Genomic DNA, 25707 nt, shown 5'->3' with positions numbered 1-25707 from the left:
ATGAATTTTCAGATCCTTTCAACTGATAAACAAGCATTTGTCAGTGACAAGCTGAGTTATTGTGTTTATTCCAAAGTGATGAAAAATAACTCAGTTGAAATGCTTTTAACTTGTGAAAGAAGCGCATACCAATGATACTAAAATAGCATGTAAAGTGGTGAGAAGGTGATATTCTGGTCTCCCACTGAGAGATTTGATCTGAGAGATACCTGGCTGCCAGATTCCTGAGTTTACTGAGTTTACTGACAGTGCAGGTGGTTATTGAAGGTCAGGACATTAGGCAGTGAAATGCAGGAATGGTTCACAGTGATAAGTGTAAACATGCTATATATACACACACAATGAGATATGCACACCATGCAATTTTGGTTGCAAAAAGGGAGTATATTGTACAAAATATATAACACAGACTACACAATCAGTCAGATGAACTATACAATCAAAATCGTGTGTAAAAGACAATATAGTGTACAGGTACATAAATACAGCAATGTCCACATTTGAAAACAATCATATGCAAAGATCAGGAGAAAATCTTAACCTCTATATCTATAGAGGTGCAGCGTATATGGGCAATCTGAGTCAAATATCCATTTGTGGGCACATTGCATGTAAAAAGTCCTTGGGATAATCAAATGCAAATGGTATGAGGCATATCAGATAGTTCAACACAGCGTTGTGAAGGGGCAAACCCCGCCAACTATTACCCAGACAGACGGCGTTGTTTCGAAGCTGTCACCCTTTCTCCACCTTCCTTGTGCATTTAAAAACAAGTGCTTCTCCGGCAGTCTGCAGGATATTTCCGCCGCCATCATTGCTTCAGTTTGCCACATCTGCTTGCATCCATTGAGAAAGAACACTCTGTTGTTTGAAACAACGCCGTCTGTCTGGGTAATAGTTGGCGGGGTTTGCCCCTTCACCACGCTGTGTTGAACTATCTGATATGCCTCATACCATTTGCATTTGATTACCCCAAGGACTTTTTACATGCAATGTGCCCACAAATGGATATTTGACTCAGACTGCCCATCTATGGATATAGAGGTTAAGATTTTCTTCTGATCTTCGCATATGTTTGTATTCAAATGTGGACATTGCTGTATTTACGTACCAGTACACTAGTATTGTATTTTACACACGATTTTGATTGTATAGTCCATCTGACTGATTGTGTAGTTCGTTTTATATCTTTTGTACAATATACTCCCTTTTTACAACCAAAATTGCATGGTGTGCGTATCTCATTGTATATATATGGTTCATTGTTTTTTATGATGCAGCACCCAGAATCATTTTGATTACTATTGAACTCATAACAGTTAAATTTAAGGTGTGCATCCTCACTTGTCTTTTTCAAGTTTAAACATGCTGTCATGTGCAGTCAACATCCTATTTCATTGTTCTCAAAATTTGATTGGCGACTGGAAATGGACACAGTGATGCTTCTTTGCACACTTGCTTTACTGAAACGGCCATGCTGCTGGTACATGGAAAATGCAGGTGGCACCCCGATTAATTAAGAACATATCTAAACATAACTAGGCAAGAAAATTGGTAGCGGATATTTTATTGATTAGCACAAATATTCCAATATTAGGAAAAATAGCAAAAACTGAGAGCCAAAGGCACCACAAAACGTTAATAATCAAAGTGAGGGAGGGAGGATGGGGAAACTCCAGGGGCGTAGCAATAGCCAAAGCAGCCATAGCAACTAATATGGGGCACTGGAACAGAGGGGGTCCAAGCAGAGGCATAGCAATGGGGATAGCAGCCATAGCCGTTGCCTTGGGGCCCCGCGGCAGCCCTACGTCACAGGGGGCCCACAGCTTTTTTTTTTTATTATACTGCCGCACCGGCCCGCCCCCCCCCCCCCCCTCTCCCTCACCTCGGCGGGCCCCCTCCTTTTACAAGCGGCGGGAGGTGCGGCATATTCAGCAGGCTCCAGCGGGGTAATCAGAAGCTAGAGGTTCAGCTGCCTCCCGGGCTACGCTGTCTCCTCTGTATGCCACGCGCACTGCTTCCTGGTTTATTGCGTGCGGCATACAGAGGAGACACCGTAGCCCGGGAGGCAGCTGAACCTCTAGCTTCTGATTACCCCGCCGGAGCCTGCTGAATATGCCACACCTCCCGCCACTCGTAAAAGGAGGGGGGACCCCGGATTCCAGGTGAGGCAGGGGGGGATAGGAGTCGGGCCTCTACCCCACTAAACTACCCAACCGCCCACCCATGTGCCTAACCGCCCACCCACGTGCCTAACCGCCCACCCAGGTGCCTAACCGCCCACCCATCCACCCAGGTGCCTAACTGAACACCCACCCACCCAGCTGCCTAACTGTACAACCACTCACCCACCGAGCTGCCTAACCGACTGCCCTCCCACCCACCTGGCTGCCTAAGCGCCCGCCCACCCACCCGGCAATCTAACCACCTGAACGCCCACCCACCCACCCGGCTGCTTAACCGCCCACCCAGCTGCCTAACCACCCGCCTACCCAACCGGCTGCCTAACCGCCCAAACACCCACCCGGCTGCCTAACCGCCCGTCCACCCACCCACCCGGCTGGCTAACCGCCCACCCACCCGGCTGCCTAACTGCCCACCCGCCCATTCACCCGGCTGCCTAACTGCCTTCCCGCCCACCCGGCTGCCTAACTGCCCGCTGGCACGCCACCCTGCTGCCTAACTGCCCGCCCGGCTGCCTAACTGCCTGCCCTCCCACCCAGCTACAAAACTGCCCACCTGCCCACTCGGCTACCTAACTGACCACCCTCCCACCGGGCTACCTAACTGCCCACCCACCCACCTAACTGCCCACCCTCCCACCCAGCTACCTAACTGCCCACCCAGCTACCTAACTGCCCACCCTTCCACCCAGCTACCTAACTGCCTACCCTGCCACCCAGCTACCTATCTGCCTACCCTGCCACACAGCTACCTAACTGCCTACCCTGCCACCCAGCTAACTATCTGCCTACCCTGCCACACAGCTATGTAACTGCCTCCCCTGCCACCCAGCTACCTATTTGCCTACCCTGCCACCCAGCTACCTATCTGCCTACCCTGCTGTCTAACTGCCTACCCATCTACGTATCTGCCTGCCCTGCCACCTAGCTACCTGTCTGCCTACTCTGCCACCTAGCTACCTATCTGCCTACCCAGCTACCTAACTGCCTACCCTCCCAGCCAGCTACCTAACTGCCTACCCAGTGCAGTGCCTGCACCGCAAATAGCGTGCCAGCCTGCCCAACCACCCTCCCTCCAGGTAATTAATGTTAGCCCACTATAGACCTGGCTACATATACTGCATTTTGTGGGGAAATCTGGCGACAATCTGATTACATTTTGTTGGGGAAATTTGGCGACAGTCTGATTGCATTTTGTCGGGAAATCTGGCGATAATCTGATTGCATTTTATGGGGAAATCTGCAGACAATCTGGTTGCATTGTGTGGGAAAATCTGCAGACAATCTGGTTGCAATTTGTGGGGAAATCTGCCACCAATCTGGTTGCATTTTTTTGGGAAATCTGCCGCCAATCTGGTTGCATTTTTTTTTTGGGAAATCTGCCGCCAATCTGGTTGCAATTTGTCGGGAAATCTGCCGACAATCTGGTTGCAATTTGTGGGAAAATCTGCCGACAATCTGGTTGCATTATTTTGGGAAGTCTGCTGCCAATTTGGCTGCATTTTTGGGGGGGAAATCTGCCGCCAATCTGGTTGCAATTTGTGGGGAAATCTGCCGCCAATATGGTTGCATTTTGTTGGGAAATCTGCCCGCAATCTGGTTGCAATTTGTGGGGAAATCTGCCAACAATCTGGTTGCAATTTGTGGGGAAATCTGCCAACAATCTGGTTGCATTTTGTGGGGAAATCTGCCAACAATCTGGTTGCATTTTGTAGGGAAATCTGCCGACAATCTGGTTGCATATTGTGTGGAAATCTGCAGACAATCTGGTTGCATTTTTGGGGGAAATCTGCCGACAATCTGGTTGCATTTTGTGGGGAAATCTGCCGACAACATGGTTGCATATTGTGTGGAAATCTGCCGACAATCTGGTTGCGTTTTGTGGGGAAATCAGATTTCCCCACAAAATGTTTGGGTGGGAGGTCCGAGGTCCGTGGGGTTGGAAGGTCGGGGGGGGGGGGGGGGATTTGCCATAATTTTTTTTTGCTATGGGGCCCAGTCATTTCTAGCTACATCCCTGGGTCCAAGTAATACCTGATATGTTCAATATTAACTTTCCATTGTTTCTCCACCCTCTGTCTATACACAGCGTACATTGTACGGGAATATAAATTGCCCAATCAACTCATATCTATATGGTAGGGGCAGGTGGCATTGCTCAAAAGTGCCTAAATCCTAGGGCCCAATGAAAATGTTGCTATGGGGCCCCATAATTTCTAGTTATACCACTGGGAAACTCCTTTTGATCCGACAGTCCAGCACTGAATGGGAAAGCTGTCCCAGTCTGCAGCTCATAACCTCACCTTGTGCTGGCTGCTTCCCACCTGCAGATAATTACCTGAACAACTCTTCCAAAACACCAAAGTCCTCTGGTCAGTGGTACTATCCCACCCTACTGAACCTGCAGGTACTGGGAACATATAATTGTTTGGAGGATGGTGTGCTCCTTATTCACATAACTGCCACTGCTCACTTAAACCATCTCCTGTGCATAAAATGAATGAAGAGGGTGTGTACCATTTTCAATACAGTGCCCATAGCAGCTGCAGGAAGCAGTGGTGCAGTATGAAAACAAACATATCAATGAATGGAATTCTAATCCTGATACCTGTGGATGCAGCTGGATTAGTGAGAATCCTAGAGATCTTTGGATGGGAGCACGGTGGCTGGGCAGCACGGTGGCGTAGTGGTTAGCTCTCTCGCCTTGCAGCGCTGAGTCCCTGGTTCGAATCCCAGCCAGGGCACTATCTGCAAAGAGTTTGTATGTTCTCTGTGTGTCTGCGTGGGTTTCCTCTGGGCACTCTGGTTTCCTCCCACATTCCAAAAACATACGGATAAGTTAATTGGCTCCCCCTAAAATTGGCCCTAGAATACAGTACTTACACTACATAATATAGACATATGGCAATGGTAGGGATTAGATTGTGAGCTCCTTTGAGGGACAGTTAGTGACAAGATATACAGTATATATATATACACTGTACAGCGCTGCGTAATATGTCGGCGCTATATAAATACTAAATAATAATAATAATAATAATGGGAGTTAAGAAGAGGTCTTTGGATGGGAGTTAGGAAGATCATTTAGGTTAAGTATACATTATAGGTACACTTATCCTTTAAATACTCCCGCTGATTTCACATCTTGCCAGAATGCTCAGAGCTTAATACAAACTACTGCGTTGAAGCAATCAGAGCATAATCAGAAAATGAAAACAGTAGGAAGCAGCAAGAGTGTCTCTATGATCATAGATCACACTGCAAGATAGTGTAATGTAATGTTAATACAGGTGGCTGGGGTGAAGATAAGGACTGTAAACAAGGAATGCTGACAAATCTTTGTGCTGCAGCTGTTGGGAATCAAAAGGGCTCTGCTGTCTACGTATACTTCATTCTAGAACCAAAAGAGCACCGTAATATCGTATATTTCCATTATTGATCAAGAGCTAGTTTTAAAGACTTGTGAAGAAACAAAAAATAAAAGTTCCGTTATCCAAATAACAAGGCAAGATCAACTTTATCTAGCCTGGTATCAACCTTATCTACTCATTTTTCTTGTAATTAGCACAATCAATTAACATCCAGTACTGAGACTGTCTCAGTGAGACATTATTTTGTAACCTCACTCAGCAAAATGAGGGCTTTACAACTAGGAACTGTCTGATGTTCATATATGGAGTGCCAGTCATCTTGCACCTGTTAGGCATGTTTCATTTGATAAAGGACATAGTCATATTGCAACTGATGATGACCAAACTGGAGAACCAGAAACAGAACTAACTAGACATATTTAAAAACAAAGCATTATGTGATGTAGTTAACTTGCATAGTATTTCTTTGTGTTAAAATTGAATTTTAGCATTAGTGTTGATTTTGCCGAGTAGCTACATACCCATAGCTAAACAAGACAGCTGTGACCACGGGAGAGGGGGGGGGGGGTTAACATACCCATTCGACTGAAAGGAGAGTTGAAATATTAAAAATATTAAAGCAGTTAGGGTTAAATGTTATATAGGTACATCGTTAGTTTTACTGAAAAAAAGACATCCAGCAAGTCCAATCATGAAAAATAGGTACATTTCTGTCTTGCACGCATGGGGGAGAGGGGTTAACATACCCATGCGGCTGCCTGATTCGATGCGTCCTATTTTGCACCTCATATTGCATTCCACATCAATCCCATGCTTTCTCCTTCAACCCAGAAGGAAGAAGCGTATGGGTGACATGGAACACGATGTGAGACAGGACGTAAGATGAATCGAATCAGACACCCGCAAGGGTATGTTAAACCTCCCTCTCCTATGGTCACAGCTGTCTCATTTTAATTTTGCTTCTGAGCAGCTACGAGTACTAGCCTGTAGATGGCACTGTGCTTCTTGCATTTCTTATAAGATGATCTGTACTGTTGTGTTTTGTTGGTTCCTGTTCATGCATGCTGGTGACTGAGGGACCTGCTTTATGTAGAGAGCTGCTGAAGCTTGGAAATAACCCTAGTTCCAGTTATTCTGCATCTGTGATTACTGAACACAATGCTTTCAGACACCTTTTCATAGATTTATTTCCTACTGTAATTCTTTTGGCACAGGAATTGGCAATTACAGCATCACTCTACATCCATATAGTTGATCATTATGTAGGAGAATTCTACTTGAAGCAAATACTTTTTTTCAACCTTGTTTACATTTTTTCTTTTGTGATATTTGATTCTCCCGACCGAGATGATCCTTGGCACACCTGCTGTGAAAAGGTTAAAAATAGAAGCATCTCATTACTTCCTCTTAAGTGGCCGTCAGTTTATATTTGCTCGTAATATGTATTATATTGTTGGAGCTAATAATTAAGTGTAAACTACGTTGTTTATTAACGATGCCGTTTTCCTTGCAGGTCACTATCAGCTTCATCACATACAATAGATTAATCATCCAGTTAGTCCAATTAAGTTATGTACAGCTACATGTTCCTTTTTAATTAGACCCTTCTGCATTTTTTAAAGGTCAGCCCAGGAAAGTAAACATGCACTTTTCAAGCATTAGGAATAGAAAATGCTGTAATTTTACAAGCCTTGTTTGACAGTTACAAGATACCCTGACCTTAATGTGACACCTTTGAAATACATCTCCTCTAGTTAAAAAAATACTCGCCGTGTTTTATTTTATTATTGGTTTCAGGCTTGTTAATTTTACTTTATAAGGTAGTTAAACATTTAAAGGTGCCTTCCAAATCAATGTAATCATAACAATTTGCATTTTCCATATCAAGAGCAAACTCATTATGCATTACACTTCACCTGATTATTATTATTTTTTTTGTATTTAGTTTTGCAGTTAGCAATCTTAAAGAGAATCTGTATTTTTAAAATCGCACAAAAGTAAACATACCAGTGCGTTAGGGGACATCTCCTATTCCCCTCTGTCACAATTTTGCCGCTCCCCGCTGCATTAAAAGTGGTTAAAAACAGTTTTAAAAAGTCTGTTTATAAACAAACAAAATGGCCACCAAAACAGGAAGTAGGTTGATGTACAGTATGTCCACACATGGAAAATACATCCATACACACGCAGGCTGTATACAGCATTCCTTTTGTATCTCCAGAGATCATTTGTGTGTTTCTTTCCCCCCTGAGGGGGGAGTGCATAGCAGAACTACAACACTGAAGAACTTGGCAGCCTTCCAGACACAGGCTGACAAGTCTGACAAGGGAATGATACATTGATTTATTACAGAGATGGTGATAGTAGAACGTGCTGCAGTAAGCCAGAGCACATTAGAATAGCTTTTGGAACTTGTAGGATGATACAAAACAGGATGCAATTTTTGTTACGGAGTCTCTCTTAAGTAGGTGAAGTCACCTAAAAATAATGTATTTTTTTAGTCATTTTCTTATATTCTGAGGAATGAAATTCCATTTTGATGGCAATTTTTTGTGTAATCCATCCCATATGAGGAGGGACTCTGGGCTATGAGTTACCGAAGCATCTCTAGTTCAGAGATCTTTGGATACCATAAATGATCATGCATTACTGGCATGGAATTCTTTAAAGAAATAAGCTAATGGGTGGTAAGAGCTTTCAAGGCTGTCCTGGATTTTCACAAAAAAAGAAAAAGGCTGGGGATGGACTGCATAGGTGTAGATTAGGGTAGGAGTTGGTAGGGGTAGGTTAGTGGTAGGTTTAGATAGTGGTAGGTTAGTGTATTTAGGCTTAGACAGCAATAGTCTAGCATTCAGAGTATGTTAGGGGGTTAGTGTTAGTCTTAGAAAGAGGTGAGTAAGTACGTGTTAGGAGCAGATAGAGGGAGGGTTAGTGTAAAAGGAAGGTTGGGTAAAGCGGTAATAAAATACTGGTAAATTTACCATTGTTCTATTATGAAAATAAGCCTGCTCCAAATAGTACAATATCAGGAACATTCACCCAGTACCCAAATTTCCCTGGCTCCCTTTTTTGGTGTACGCGTGGATGTCTGCTGTCGGAGTGTGTTATTACAAACCCACAACCACTGATTTACTATTTTTAATAACCCTTGCACAACCAGGCAAATGATTAAAACTCTAGTTTGGCGGTGTAATAATCAAATATTGTCATCCAGTTTAACCAATTTAGCTGCTTCACTCTGAAGACCAGGCCACTGTAGAGATTCAAATTTCAAAATTTACTTTTTGCAAGAATATTTTTGCTCAAGAAGGTGCTTATTTTGGCACAGGAAATTATTTTCTTTTGCTAATTTTTATTGCCTTGTTAGGGGAATAAGAGAAGACAACTTGAATCAAAATAAAGATAAAAATACAACTTCTTTTCTGCATTGTGACTGCCTACCAGGAACCTTGCTTTGGGGTCTGGTTGTACTAGATGATGTATATACAGTATGTAGTTTGTGTTACTGAGAGCACTTGGTGTAAGAGAAAAAGGTCTGAAAATGGCCTTTACAGTATAATAATTTGTTAATTAGGATGATTAGAAATGCTGTCTGTGGAATATTTGCTGAGTGAAGTTGATGGCAAATTTTCTGCAGCAGTTCATTTTGGAAGTGTGGCAGAGTTTCTGAGAAAAACCTGGACTATTAGTCTTAGCATTCTGTCACAGTTTGGTGTCACTTTGACAAGCACAAGAAATAACATTTCTGTTAATATATTCAAATTTAAAAACAAAACAATCTACAGCAAAATAAAAATAAATGCCCTATAAAAATAGATGTTGAAAATCCAAACAATTCATCCCAATAATTCTTCTGACAGGTATGGTTTGCAGATCCTTTCTGGCTCTTTCTGAGACATGGGAAGCTAATGTTTTCAGCCTATGGTTCTTGGTTACGTGCCAATTGGAGTGTTGAGTGGAAACTAGCTTCACATATCACTGTTACAAAGTTAGTTGTTGGGAAGGAGTTGACATGAAGGTTAGAAATATAGTTAGGCAGGGGTTAATGTTAGTGGGGAATGTTATTGTTAGGCATCAGGAAGGGATTAGCAATATTTGGGAGAAAAAAATAGAGTTAGGCATCAGGAAGGAGGGTTGAGATACTAAAGCAGTTAATGTTAAAAGTTAAATATTTTACATAGTTACTTTGGCTGAAAAAAAAGATATCCAACAAGTCCAATGATAGAAAAATAAAAAAATAGTTACTGTACTGCACCCTCACATATCCCAGTTGATTCAGGGGAAAGCAACAAAAACCTTACAAAGCTTGGCCAATTAATTTTGAAGGGAGGAAATTTCCTTTCCGACTCCAGGTGGCAGATAGATAAAATCCCTGGATTAACTCTGCCAGGAATTACCTGGTAATTATAGCCGTTGGTGTCTTTCATTGCAAGGATAGCATCCAACACCCCTTCAAATGCAGATATAGGATTTACCATAACTACTTCCTGTAGTAAAATATTCCACATTCCACATTTAATCACTTTTACTGTAAAGAACCTCTTTCTACATACATGGCTAAAAAGGGGCGTAGCAATAGGGGTTGCAGAGGTTGTGACCGCATCGCGACCCTTGGGCCTGAGGGGCCCCAAAGGGCTGGCACGTGCACAGGGGGGTGCTCTGGGTGCTCAAGCACCCCCCCTGTGACCAACTACAATAGGTCCCTTCTCTCTATTGGCAGTGTATAAATTAGTCATTATCAGGCTGCCCGTTCTTGTCCCTCATTAGTACACGTTTCTTCAGCCAGCAATAAATTCTGGATGTATGATTGGCTCTGCACGGAAGCTCCGCCTTCCCTCTCTCCTCGTGCGCAGCCCTGGATTTGTTGCACGCACCTCCACCGCTCCCTGAAGCTATATAGCTCCTGCCTCGCCTCCACGTGTGGCAGCCTGGCGATTCTGTTGGAGTGGCTGAACTGTAGGAAGAGGCTCAGGTATAGGCATTAATTTCACACAGCAGCCTACGTCGTCCTAAACCATGGTCCCTAACCCCCTCCTCCTCTCTCCCCTCACTAGAGGTTGCGTGTCTGTTTTGTAAGCACGTGAGTTGACAACTTTCTGCAGTGCAGAAGGTGGGGGCTCCTAGCTGCTGGGAGACGCTACTGGGACAGGTCACACAGGATTCATGCAGGGAAGAGAGCCTGCTGATGTGAGCCTAATGTTCCTCTGACTAGCCTTGACCTTCGGTCAGTCAGCTCTCCTCCTGCCATTTGTGTTAGCAAGGCATTATTAACCCTTAAGAGGCAAATACTAATTGTGGCATGCCTCTGGAAACATGGGCCAGCAAGTCCTGTCAGAGCATGCTGAGACTTGCAGTTCCTGAGAGTACAGTTAATATTTAGAACTGAATGAGTTGCAACTCCTCAGCATGATCTGACAGGGCATGCTGTGACTCCTGGTTCCACGCAGGCTCCATTTGTAATAGGATTGAGGTAGAAAGACAAACTTCCAGCCCAACACTAGGTGTATAAAGGCTAGGTGTCTAAAGGCTGATAAACACTGTGCAATTTTTGCATCAGTTTGGTCATTTAAATATTTGCAGCATGTCCGATCTGCTTTGCACGATCAAGAAAGTGATCGATTTTGAGATCAGTGCTATACAAAATCGATCCATTTCTCAATCAAAAGCAGTTTGGAAATGATCATACAATCAGTCTTTCTGACACAAAAAGTGCTGCAGTGGATGTCAGTGCTATATAAATACATAATAATAATATGGTAGGACTTTAGACTGACTGTGGTAGCATTACGGATTATTATTAGATCGTGAGCACCTCTGAGGTCAGCTAGAGACATGACTATGTACTCTGTAAAGTGCTGCAGAAGAGATCTGTGCTATATAAATACATAATAACAATGGCCACATTTTAGCACCACCCACAACTTTTCTTAAGTTTTCTTAAGTGTGCTGCTTACTCCACCCCTGTCCGTTCAAAATTTTGTGTGTTCAGATTTTTCGGGGGCTTTTTGTCTGTAAAAAGTCACATCACTGCACGGCTAGGGTGTTCGGGGAAATGTCCTACACCACTTGTTGGTACTATTGTGCATTTTGGAGTGAGGACCCTTTTTTAAATTTAAGCACCCCCCACTTTATGACCCTCTGCACGGCCCTGCCAAAGGGCCAACCCTCAACTGCAGTATTAGCTCTCTATTGGTCCTGTGCTCCTAATAATGACTTCTATAGATACTTTGAGTAGTAGTAATCATTAACAAACTGTTCCCCATCCCCTTCTTGCACCTCTGACACTGTAGTTGCCATTGGCAGGTTTTGATGCACCGTATCAATTGTTATGTATAGAGCGTTTGGGGGCCCCAATGTAAAACTTGCATTGGGGCCCACAGCTCCTTAGCTACGCCACTGTGGCTAAACCTTTTTTCCTCCATATGCAAATCATGCCCCCGTGTCCTCTGTACAAGCCTAGCTATAAAAGAGTTATCTGCCAAGCTTATGTGTTGCCCACTAATATATTTATACATGTTAATCAGGTCACCTCTTAGCCATCTTTTTTTGTAAGCTAAATAAGCCCTGTTTGTTCAACCTTTTATGGTGATACCTTCCATCCCTCTGATTAATTACCTTGCCCATCATTGTACCTGTTCTAGTATTTCAATGTCCTTCCTACAGTGTGGTGCCCAAAACTTTATCCCAAACTCCAGATGTAACCTCACAAGTGATTTCTACAGAGGGAGTAGTATACTAGAATCTTGTGACTTTATTTCCTGTTTTATGCATCCAGAATTGTATTTGCTTTATCTGCTGCTGTTTGGCATTGAATACGGCTACTTAACTTGTAATGAACCAGTATTCCCAGGTAATTCTCCATGGTGTTATAATAATAATCCAAACATTTGTATAGCGCTTTTCTCCTGTCGGACTCAAAGCGCTCAAGAGCTGCAGCCACAGGGACGCGCTCAAGAGGCCACCCTGCAGTGTTAGGGAGTCTTGCCTTGAACTCCTTACTGAATAGGTACTTGACCTAGCCAGGATTCAAACCCTGGTCTCCCATGTCAAAGGCAGAGCCCTTAACCAGTACACTATCCAGCCACTGTTCAAGAACAAAAGCAACATCCTGACTGTTACTCGCACTATTTAATTCTTCATGCCTTAATTCTGCCTCTCTGCATGCTACACGCACTGGCAGCATAGCGTACATAATCAAGTTTGGTTAGAGGAGCGCTCATTATGCTGTGCATAGTGAACGCTCATAACTTGCATCGGATACATCCCAATAACGGGGGCTCTGCTCATCCCACCCTGAGCCCCTTCGAGTCCAGTGGATTCAAAGGATGAGATCCCTGCACTCTTATTGGCCCAGTAGGCTGCTTGTCACTGCTCCAAGCCGTTCTCCTGGGGTCCCCTCTTTAGCAGCCGATCAGGCTACGGAGGGGACCCTGAGAGAGGCTGGGTGTGAAGCTGCAGCGAGGGACACAAGGGCTTCCAGGGACTGGAGGAAGCTCCAGGTAAGTAAATTCCCGGATGTATCCTGTAAGTCGCAGGTCAAATGTTACCATATTATGGTCACTGTTTTCTAAGTGTTCTTGAACTTGCACATTAAATAATATCTGCCCTATTTAAGATGACCATATCAAGCAGAGCATCTTCTCAGGCCCTTATTTATGGTAACTCTCTAAGCTCCAGCTGCCTTTCCGGTGAAGCACATGGCACTGGCAGTATTTCAGAAAACAGCAGGTCCTTGCCTTGAGTTTATTTCCTAGTCCTCTAAAATAATTTTTAGGACCTTCTATCTTCCACTAACTTTGTCATTGATACCAATGTGTAATATGACAGCTGGGTCCTCTCCAGCCCCATCCATCAATTTGTTAATGTGATCCACCATATGCTAAACCCAAACATCCGGGAGACAACATGCTGTACTGAACTGCATATGCAGTCTGTTAATCAGATTACCCTATCTTCCCACCTTATAATAGACTCCCCTACCAAAAGCACATACCCCGCCTTACCTGTAATTAGCAGCCAAATCCTCAATATCATGCAAACTTGCATATTTGTTAGGGTGTGCTAACTCAGGACTGGCCTCCCTTACACTTTTTCCACTTCCTTTTCTTACTGTGACCCATCTACCCACCAGGTTATTCTTAATCCACTGTCCTCCACCCTCCTCTTTACCGATGCCCGCCAGCACCTGTAGAGTAGTGTTGGGCGAACATCTAGATGTTCGGGTTCGGGCCGAACAGGCCGAACATGGCCGCGATGTTCGGGTGTTCGACCCGAACTCCGAACATAATGGAAGTCAATGGGGACCCGAACTTTTGTGCTTTGTAAAGCCTCCTTACATGCTACATACCCCAAATTTACAGGGTATGTGCACCTTGGGAGTGGGTACAAGAGGAAAAAAAATTTAGCAAAAAGAGCTTATAGTTTTTGAGAAAATCGATTTTAAAGTTTCAAAGGGAAAACTGTCTTTTAAATGCGGGAAATGTCTGTTTTCTTTGCACAGGTAACATGCTTTTTGTCGGCATGCAGTCATAAATGTAATACATATAAGAGGTTCCAGGAAAAGGGACCGGTAACGCTAACCCAGCAGCAGCACACGTGATGGAACAAGAGGAGGGTGGCGCAGGAGGAGAAGGCCACGCTTTGAGACACAACAACCCAGGCCTTGCATGAGGACAAGAAGCGTGCGGATAGCAATTTGCATTTTGTCGCCATGCAGTCATAAATGTAATACAGATGAGAGGTTCAATAAACAGGGACCGGAAACGCTAACCCATCACAGATGTTCATTGTTCATGTTACTTGGTTGGGGTCCGGGAGTGTTGCGTAGTCGTTTCCAATCCAGGATTGATTCATTTTAATTTGAGTCAGACGGTCTGCATTTTCTGTGGAGAGGCGGATACGCCGCCGATCTGTGACGATGCCTCCGGCAGCACTGAAACAGCGTTCCGACATAACGCTGGCTGCCGGGCAAGCCAGCACCTCTATTGCGTACATTGCCAGTTTGTGCCAGGTGTCTAGCTTCGATACCCAATAGTTGAAGGGTGCAGATGGATTGTTCAACACAGCTACGCCATCTGACATGTAGTCCTTGACCATCTTCTCCAGGCGATCGGTGTTGGAGGTGGATCTGCACGCTTGCTGTTCTGTGTGCTGCTGCATGGGTGTCAGAAAATTTTCCCACTCCAAGGACACTGCCGATACCATTCCCTTTTGGGCACTAGCTGCGGCTTGTGTTGTTTGCTGCCCTCCTGGTCGTCCTGGGTTTGCGGAAGTCAGTCTGTCGGCGTACAACTGGCTAGAGGAGGGGGAGGATGTCAATCTCCTCTCTAAAGTCTCCACAAGGGCCTGCTGGTATTCTTCCATTTTGACCTGTCTGGCTCTTTCTTCAAGCAGTTTTGGAACATTGTGTTTGTACCGTGGATCCAGAAGGGTATAAACCCAGTAATTGGTGTTGTCCAAAATGCGCACAATGCGTGGGTCGCGTTCAATGCAGTCCTAGGCCGAAGAGGTCATAGCCTAGGGTCACAAAACCTGTTTATTGGGCAATTTCAATGGTGGCGAGTCTGACGTACATAAATCGCAGCAATGGCCGTTAGCAACGTCTGAATCTCACGAAATGTCTCATGCAGGTAGAAGACATATTGTTAGACTTGGGCTCCAAAGATGGGTTCCCTACATCTCTGCAAACCAGAGTTACAGGGCTCCAAATTTGGTAAAATCCCCCATAGGCTTTCATTGGGCCTCCTATTTACAGTTCCAAAATCTCACATCTTTTCAAAGGGCAATTACTCAGCAGTGGCAAATTTTCTAGCATTGTAGGGACCCTTAGGGGGAACATGACTGGTGAGTTTCGGGCCCCTAGGCCGAAGAGGTCATAGCCTAGGGTCACAAAAACCTGTTTATTGGGGCTATTTCAATGGTAGTGATGGTGACGTACATAAATCGCAGCAATGGCCGTTAGCAAAGTCTGAATCTCACGAAATGTCTCATGCAGGTAGAAGACATATTGTTAGACTTGGATTCCAAAGATGGGGTCCCTACATCTCTGCAAACCAGAGTTACAGGGGTCCAAAATTGGTAAAATCCCCCATAGGATTTCATTGGCTCCCTATTTCACTTTCCAAAATCTCACATCTTTTCAAAGGGCAATGGCTCAGCAGTACCAAATTTTCTAGCATTGTAGGGACCCTTAGGGGGAACATGACTGGTGAGTTTCGGGCCCCTAGGCCGAAGAGGTCATAGCCTAGGGTCACAAAAACCTGTTTATTGGGGCTATTTCAATGGTAGTGATGGTGACGTACATAAATCGCAGCAATGGCCGTTAGCAAAGTCTGAATCTCACGAAATGTCTCATGCAGGTAGAAGACATATTGTTAGACTTGGATTCCAAAGATGGGGTCCCTACATCTCTGCAAACCAGAGTTACAGGGGTCCAAAATTGGTAAAATCCCCCATAGGATTTCATTGGCTCCCTATTTCACTTTCCAAAATCTCACATCTTTTCAAAGGGCAATGGCTCAGCAGTACCAAATTTTCTAGCATTGTAGGGACCCTTAGGGGGAACATGACTGGTGAGTTTCGGGCCCCTAGGCCGAAGAGGTCATAGCCTAGGGTCACAAAAACCTGTTTATTGGGGCTATTTCAATGGTAGTGATGGTGACGTACATAAATCGCAGCAATGGCCGTTAGCAAAGTCTGAATCTCACGAAATGTCTCATGCAGGTAGAAGACATATTGTTAGACTTGGATTCCAAAGATGGGGTCCCTACATCTCTGCAAACCAGAGTTACAGGGGTCCAAAATTGGTAAAATCCCCCATAGGCTTTCATTGGGCCTCCTATTTACCGTTCCAAAATCTCACACCATTTCAAAGGGCAATGGCTCAGCAGTGGCAAAACTCACCAGTCATGTTCCCCCTAAGGGTCCCTACAATGCTAGAAAATTTGGTACTGCTGAGCCATTGCCCTTTGAAAAGATGTGAGATTTTGGAAAGTGAAATAGGGAGCCAATGAAATCCTATGGGGGATTTTACCAATTTTGGACCCCTGTAACTCTGGTTTGCAGAGATGTAGGGACCCCATCTTTGGAATCCAAGTCTAACAATATGTCTTCTACCTGCATGAGACATTTCGTGAGATTCAGACTTTGCTAACGGCCATTGCTGCGATTTATGTACGTCACCATCACTACCATTGAAATAGCCCCAATAAACAGGTTTTTGTGACCCTAGGCTATGACCTCTTCGGCCTAGGGGCCCGAAACTCACCAGTCATGTTCCCCCTAAGGGTCCCTACAATGCTAGAAAATTTGGTACTGCTGAGCCATTGCCCTTTGAAAAGATGTGAGATTTTGGAAAGTGAAATAGGGAGCCAATGAAATCCTATGGGGGATTTTACCAATTTTGGACCCCTGTAACTCTGGTTTGCAGAGATGTAGGGACCCCATCTTTGGAATCCAAGTCTAACAATATGTCTTCTACCTGCATGAGACATTTCGTGAGATTCAGACTTTGCTAACGGCCATTGCTGCGATTTATGTACGTCACCATCACTACCATTGAAATAGCCCCAATAAACAGGTTTTTGTGACCCTAGGCTATGACCTCTTCGGCCTAGGGGCCCGAAACTCACCAGTCATGTTCCCCCTAAGGGTCCCTACAATGCTAGAAAATTTGGTACTGCTGAGCCATTGCCCTTTGAAAAGATGTGAGATTTTGGAAAGTGAAATAGGGAGCCAATGAAATCCTATGGGGGATTTTACCAATTTTGGACCCCTGTAACTCTGGTTTGCAGAGATGTAGGGACCCCATCTTTGGAATCCAAGTCTAGCAATATGTCTTCTACCTGCATGAGACATTTCGTGAGATTCAGACTTTGCTAACGGCCATTGCTGCGATTTATGTACGTCACCATCACTACCATTGAAATAGCCCCAATAAACAGGTTTTTGTGACCCTAGGCTATGACCTCTTCGGCCTAGGGGCCCGAAACTCACCAGTCATGTTCCCCCTAAGGGTCCCTACAATGCTAGAAAATTTGGTACTGCTGAGCCATTGCCCTTTGAAAAGATGTGAGATTTTGGAAAGTGAAATAGGGAGCCAATGAAATCCTATGGGGGATTTTACCAATTTTGGACCCCTGTAACTCTGGTTTGCAGAGATGTAGGGACCCCATCTTTGGAATCCAAGTCTAACAATATGTCTTCTACCTGCATGAGACATTTCGTGAGATTCAGACTTTGCTAACGGCCATTGCTGCGATTTATGTACGTCACCATCACTACCATTGAAATAGCCCCAATAAACAGGTTTTTGTGACCCTAGGCTATGACCTCTTCGGCCTAGGGGCCCGAAACTCACCAGTCATGTTCCCCCTAAGGGTCCCTACAATGCTAGAAAATTTGGTACTGCTGAGCCATTGCCCTTTGAAAAGATGTGAGATTTTGGAAAGTGAAATAGGGAGCCAATGAAATCCTATGGGGGATTTTACCAATTTTGGACCCCTGTAACTCTGGTTTGCAGAGATGTAGGGACCCCATCTTTGGAATCCAAGTCTAACAATATGTCTTCTACCTGCATGAGACATTTCGTGAGATTCAGACTTTGCTAACGGCCATTGCTGCGATTTATGTACGTCACCATCACTACCATTGAAATAGCCCCAATAAACAGGTTTTTGTGACCCTAGGCTATGACCTCTTCGGCCTAGGGGCCCGAAACTCACCAGTCATGTTCCCCCTAAGGGTCCCTACAATGCTAGAAAATTTGGTACTGCTGAGCCATTGCCCTTTGAAAAGATGTGAGATTTTGGAAAGTGAAATAGGGAGCCAATGAAATCCTATGGGGGATTTTACCAATTTTGGACCCCTGTAACTCTGGTTTGCAGAGATGTAGGGACCCCATCTTTGGAATCCAAGTCTAGCAATATGTCTTCTACCTGCATGAGACATTTCGTGAGATTCAGACTTTGCTAACGGCCATTGCTGCGATTTATGTACGTCACCATCACTACCATTGAAATAGCCCCAATAAACAGGTTTTTGTGACCCTAGGCTATGACCTCTTCGGCCTAGGGGCCCGAAACTCACCAGTCATGTTCCCCCTAAGGGTCCCTACAATGCTAGAAAATTTGGTACTGCTGAGCCATTGCCCTTTGAAAAGATGTGAGATTTTGGAAAGTGAAATAGGGAGCCAATGAAATCCTATGGGGGATTTTACCAATTTTGGACCCCTGTAACTCTGGTTTGCAGAGATGTAGGGACCCCATCTTTGGAATCCAAGTCTAACAATATGTCTTCTACCTGCATGAGACATTTCGTGAGATTCAGACTTTGCTAACGGCCATTGCTGCGATTTATGTACGTCACCATCACTACCATTGAAATAGCCCCAATAAACAGGTTTTTGTGACCCTAGGCTATGACCTCTTCGGCCTAGGGGCCCGAAACTCACCAGTCATGTTCCCCCTAAGGGTCCCTACAATGCTAGAAAATTTGGTACTGCTGAGCCATTGCCCTTTGAAAAGATGTGAGATTTTGGAAAGTGAAATAGGGAGCCAATGAAATCCTATGGGGGATTTTACCAATTTTGGACCCCTGTAACTCTGGTTTGCAGAGATGTAGGGACCCCATCTTTGGAATCCAAGTCTAACAATATGTCTTCTACCTGCATGAGACATTTCGTGAGATTCAGACTTTGCTAACGGCCATTGCTGCGATTTATGTACGTCACCATCACTACCATTGAAATAGCCCCAATAAACAGGTTTTTGTGACCCTAGGCTATGACCTCTTCGGCCTAGGGGCCCGAAACTCACCAGTCATGTTCCCCCTAAGGGTCCCTACAATGCTAGAAAATTTGGTACTGCTGAGCCATTGCCCTTTGAAAAGATGTGAGATTTTGGAAAGTGAAATAGGGAGCCAATGAAATCCTATGGGGGATTTTACCAATTTTGGACCCCTGTAACTCTGGTTTGCAGAGATGTAGGGACCCCATCTTTGGAATCCAAGTCTAGCAATATGTCTTCTACCTGCATGAGACATTTCGTGAGATTCAGACTTTGCTAACGGCCATTGCTGCGATTTATGTACGTCACCATCACTACCATTGAAATAGCCCCAATAAACAGGTTTTTGTGACCCTAGGCTATGACCTCTTCGGCCTAGGGGCCCGAAACTCACCAGTCATGTTCCCCCTAAGGGTCCCTACAATGCTAGAAAATTTGGTACTGCTGAGCCATTGCCCTTTGAAAAGATGTGAGATTTTGGAAAGTGAAATAGGGAGCCAATGAAATCCTATGGGGGATTTTACCAAATTTGGAGCCCTGTAACTCTGGTTTGCAGAGATGTAGGGAACCCATCTTTGGAGCCCAAGTCTAACAATATGTCTTCTACCTGCATGAGACATTTCGTGAGATTCAGACGTTGCTAACGGCCATTGCTGCGATTTATGTACGTCAGACTCGCCACCATTGAAATTGCCCAATAAACAGGTTTTGTGACCCTAGGCTATGACCTCTTCGGCCTAGGACTGCATTGAACGCGACCCACGCATTGTGCGCATTCTGGACAACACCAATTACTGGGTTTATACCCTTCTGGATCCACGGTACAAACACAATGTTCCAAAACTGCTTGAAGAAAGAGCCAGACAGGTCAAAATGGAAGAATACCAGCAGGCCCTTGTGGAGACTTTAGAGAGGAGATTGACATCCTCCCCCTCCTCTAGCCAGTTGTACGCCGACAGACTGACTTCCGCAAACCCAGGACGACCAGGAGGGCAGCAAACAACACAAGCCGCAGCTAGTGCCCAAAAGGGAATGGTATCGGCAGTGTCCTTGGAGTGGGAAAATTTTCTGACACCCATGCAGCAGCACACAGAACAGCAAGCGTGCAGATCCACCTCCAACACCGATCGCCTGGAGAAGATGGTCAAGGACTACATGTCAGATGGCGTAGCTGTGTTGAACAATCCATCTGCACCCTTCAACTATTGGGTATCGAAGCTAGACACCTGGCACAAACTGGCAATGTACGCAATAGAGGTGCTGGCTTGCCCGGCAGCCAGCGTTATGTCGGAACGCTGTTTCAGTGCTGCCGGAGGCATCGTCACAGATTGGCGGCGTATCCGCCTCTCCACAGAAAATGCAGACCGTCTGACTCAAATTAAAATGAATCAATCCTGGATTGGAAACGACTACGCAACACTCCCGGACCCCAACCAAGTAACATGAACAATGAACATCTGTGATGGGTTAGCGTTTCCGGTCCCTGTTTATTGAACCTCTCATCTGTATTACATTTATGACTGCATGGCGACAAAATGCAAATTGCTATCCGCACGCTTCTTGTCCTCATGCAAGGCCTGGGTTGTTGTGTCTCAAAGCGTGGCCTTCTCCTCCTGCGCCACCCTCCTCTTGTTCCATCACGTGTGCTGCTGCTGGGTTAGCGTTACCGGTCCCTTTTCCTGGAACCTCTTATATGTATTACATTTATGACTGCATGCCGACAAAAAGCATGTTACCTGTGCAAAGAAAACAGACATTTCCCGCATTTAAAAGACAGTTTTCCCTTTGAAACTTTAAAATCGATTTTCTCAAAAACTATAAGCTCTTTTTGCTAAATTTTTTTTCCTCTTGTACCCACTCCCAAGGTGCACATACCCTGTAAATTTGGGGTATGTAGCATGTAAGGAGGCTTTACAAAGCACGAAAGTTCGGGTCCCCATTGACTTCCATTATGTTCGGAGTTCGGCCATGTTCGGCCCGAACCCGAACATCTAGATGTTCGCCCAACACTACACGTGACCCGTTCGGCCAATCACAGCGCTAGCCGAACGTTCGGGTAACGTTCGGCCATGCGCTCTTAGTTCGGCCATATGGCCAAACAGTTTGGCCGAACACCATCAGGTGTTCGGCCGAACCCGAACATCACCCGAACAGGGTGATGTTCTGCAGAACCCGAACAGTGGCGAACACTGTTCGCCCAACACTACTGTAGAGTTAGCAAATGGAGTAGACTACATTTTGCCAATGCATCTCAGTGTTGGGGGCTTTCTACTTAGCTCCCTGACCATGGTTTCTAATTCAACAATGTTATGAAGCAGATTTTCATTAGGGGATCAGTTAAGGTTAGGTGAACAAAGTGGGGCAAGCAGTGATAACTCCAGAAAAAGTAGTGTCCCATAATCAAAGAAGCAGACTGGCAAACACTTTGCCAATACTTGGGGACAAGGCTGAATGTATTGTGCCAAGCTTATACCTACTGACATTGAACTAAATACCCCAAAACAGTATTTCACAATGTTTTTTAGTATTTCTCTCTGTGGTCTTATATGACCCATTTGAGACTACCACAGGTTTCTAACCAAATGGAAAACAATTATACCTTTCCACTCACAGCATTTTTTGCAAAGTCAGTAGTTTCTGCTCTGAGTTTTGTTTACAGAAATACTATAAACAACAACATGTCACTTCCAGTGTAACATACAAGCCTGCAAACCGCTGCCATATTTGTGTCCCACACCACGTGACATATGACAGGAATGGAATACCGTAACTACAATGTCCCACGCTGGGTGAAATATGAGTGGAAAGGGTTTTAATAAATGTGTGCCAAGTTTGTTGGATTACTTATGTTCTCCAATTTTTCTAGACTTAGAGACTCTATACAGTATATAAATGTTAGCTTTGTTTACCATAATACTTACTTGCCAGCCTATTACTGTTCTGATAGAGTGTCATTTTACTTTTGTTGTAGACGATGGATCTGAAAAGTATTCTGAGTCGTCGTGAAATAATGGCCCATGATGCTGATGGGTTAAAAAACTTTTTTGAAAAGAAAATAGAAAAACAAACGATGGAGCATCAAATTGAAGATGCACGAAAAGGCAAAAGTGCTCTTTCAAAGTAAGTCATTTTCTGCTTGTGTGTCAGCGAAGGCTGGAGACATGAACTTAATATTCATGTCAGTAAGCTAAATGATTAATGATTATCCTTTTCATTTAAGGACTGGACTCGAGACAGAGAGCACTTTAATGAGTGCTGTGTACAAACTGACATTAGGGACAGCAGTTACTAAATTACAATATCAACATAGGATAGCAAGCTTAAAGAGTAACTTTACTGAATGTAACTCAGTTAATAAAATGGCTTATATATTGCTTATATTTTACAGTACAATACTCATTTATAATTTATTGCCCATTGTAAAATCTTTCTTCTCACTTATTGTTTACATTCTTTACAAGCAAGAAAAGTTGCTTCAGGGTAGATACTCACCTACTGTATGTAAAGAGAAGGCTCTGGATCCCATAGAGTTGTCCCGGTCCTCTTCTCTCTCCCCTCAATCCAGCGCCAGGCGCTGTTCACATGATGCAAGTACTTGATGTGGCTCTTTTGATGGTTGCATCTGGCTCACAGACAAATCAGCAGGGGTTGATTAACTAAGCTACACTGCTCAAGCAGCACAGCTTAGTGTGGCAGCACAAGAAAAAATTTCAAAGTAGTCACGCTACTGCTGTAGCATGCACTTCTAACTTACTTACACTCCTTCCAAAATTAACAGCTGCTCCAATTGTCCCACTCTGGACCCTGTCAGGTCCAGTGACTTTGTAGAACGAGATCCCCGCACCTTGATTGGCCCAATAGGCTGCCTGTCACTTGACAGGCAGCCTATTAGGCCAAAGTGCAGGGATCTCGTCCTACAAAGTTATTCAACCCCCAAGTCAGCTAGCTAATTGTACAAGCTGTTAGTCGGTATTTCTCCTGTCTGGCTCTGAGGAAAATTGCTGATGTTACTGAAACCCAAGAGAAGCTGCAGACATGCCTGACACTTTCGTTGCCCGGCGGAACAATTGTATACACATCACCATAGCAACAGCAACGTGAGCCCTCTGCTGTGCATGCGCACTGTCCCTGTTTGAAACATATTGTATGGCTCTCAGGGAAATACGTTTTTTAAAAATGTGTGGTGTTTATGGCTCTCCTAGCCAAAAAGGTTCCTGTCCCCTGTTCTAAAGGCTGCCCCAGGAGGGCCAAAAATGTATTTGACCTGCTGGTCAAATAATTTCATTGGGGGGACAGCAGTGGAACAAGGGTATGGCAAGAGGACTGGGAAGGCTCTACAGGACCTAGAGCCTTCCCTCTACCTACTTTTACTCACCCCGCTTCATGTTTACTTTGAATTTATCACAGGTGGCAACAGCTTTACTGCTGGCAAGGTGCATCACTGCAGGATGTTTGTTTTGTGTTTCTAAAGCCTCATACTCACAAGGCACAAATGTTGCCAGTCGCTGGGGGGAAAAAAAAAAAGCAGCGACAGCTCGTCGCCAGGTCCCTCTGTGCAACTGCCGTACACACGGCGCATAGAGGGACAGAGATGCGGCGGAAGCTGTCGCTGAAGGGTCCTCCCCCGCCATCCCCCCGCCGAAAGCTCCATACATTGTGTATGGAGTTGCTGTCGCTAGTCCGCATAAACGTGGCGGACTAGCGACAGTTGCGTCGGAGTTGCGGCGACAGCTGTTGCAGGCAATTGACCAAGTTCAATCGCCTGGCGACAGCTCTTAGTAGCGACGGTTCGGGGGCCGGGGCGCCCGCCTAATACACACGGGCGACCTGTCGCCGCAACACGCGCGCGCCACGTGGTTGTGGCGACAATTGTGGCCCGTGTGTATGAGGCTTAAGTGAGCAGAAACAACACCTGGCAGAAGGCTGAGTGACGTCATCATAACTTAGACTAAAGATTACTGGAAGGGAGGGACTGCATATCAATATGCAGCAATATATACCAATAGGAAGTGTTTCTGATGCTGAAACCAGAATAATTAACGTAAACTGAATAATTTACTACATTCTACTATACAGTATGTCGCTACAGTACCTCTTTATGCTAACTTTTCACTGCAAAACTAAAAATTACTATAACATACTCAAACACCACCATGACATGTACATTAATAGTAAACTATTTTTAATGATGACTTTTAACCCTTTTTTTTCAAAGAAGTGGTTTTTCACGTTTTATTAGTTCACACACTTGGGAGGTATGTTCTAGTGAATCTCATGGAAGTACTTACCAATACCATCTAAATGCAAAAATGGTAAAAGCATGCTCATTGCTTGTTTTTACTAAATTACACAAAGTAGATAGCGCCTTACACTGGTAAGGCGCTATCTACTTTGTGTGATTTAGTTTGCCACTAACTATTCCAGGACAGGAAAAGTGGGATACCAATAGATAACTGTATCATTGGATTCAGATCATTAGAGCTTTTACAAACAGTAACATTTTTGTCAGTAAATGTAATTCTTCTTTGAAAAAAAACACAACAGAAAAATGTTTTATTTTTCATTTCACTTTTTTTTTACATATTTCACTCAAAAACATTGTTATATCTCCAGAAAAAGTACAACATTCTTTTCAGTGTTTAAGCTCAATTCATAACAGTAAAAAACAATATACAGTATATATGTCTTATTTCATGTAAGTTTTCTTGTCAAAAATCCTTAGGGCCCTTTCACACCAGTGGCCTTTTTCGGCGTTTTAACGCCACGGCCATAGTTGGCGTTTTCCAAGGTAAAATGAAAGTCCATAGACTTTCATTTTGCCTTTCACACCTAAAGCAGCGTTTTTGGGCGTTGCGTTTTGAAGCTCCCCGGAGCTTTTTCAAAGCTGTTTACAGCCGAAGTTGGCTTTTCGTGTTTCAATGATAGTCAATGGAAAATGTCAACTACAGCTTTTTCAAAGCGTTTTACAGTTGACTTGTTGATTTATTTTTAAAGAAAAAAAACGGACGTTTTTATATGAGCTGTAAAATGCTTTGAAAACGCTTATTATGTATTGGTGTTAAGCAAAAGGCAGAGTTTCAGCCTTTTCTACCGCAGCCTCTAGTGTGAAAGAGCCCTAAGTAAACCTAATGAGTGCTAAAATAAAAACTACTTGGCAGTAGATGTTTGTGTTTAAGACAAATCAGCTGATTGGGAAAGGGTTAAAGAACTCATTGGCATTTTGTAGATATCTGATGGACAGATAAAATATGGTTGACAGCAAGGCTCAAAACTAACACAAAGATCTCTGAAAATGTACATGACCTTTTTTAGAAGCTTCTGATAAAAGCAGCTAGACAAATGTAAAAGCACACAGATGACAACTCGAGA

General features: G+C 44.2%; 1 protein-coding gene across 1 annotated transcript in view; it reads left to right on the top strand.

The window, feature by feature from the left end:
• Positions 1–25707, top strand: part of LOC137553122 (protein FAM240B-like) — a 79040-nt gene that overhangs the window by 34686 nt on the left and 18647 nt on the right. The window contains exon 2 of the mRNA XM_068271432.1: positions 22310–22458. Within this exon, the coding sequence (XP_068127533.1) occupies positions 22313–22458 (146 nt within the window). The 5' untranslated portion in view covers positions 22310–22312. The remainder of the gene's footprint in view (positions 1–22309; positions 22459–25707) is intronic.

Source organism: Hyperolius riggenbachi, chromosome 1, assembly GCF_040937935.1.
Source record: "Hyperolius riggenbachi isolate aHypRig1 chromosome 1, aHypRig1.pri, whole genome shotgun sequence".
Taxonomy (NCBI): Eukaryota; Metazoa; Chordata; class Amphibia; order Anura; family Hyperoliidae; genus Hyperolius; species Hyperolius riggenbachi.
This window is presented reverse-complemented; position numbering and strand designations above follow the sequence as displayed.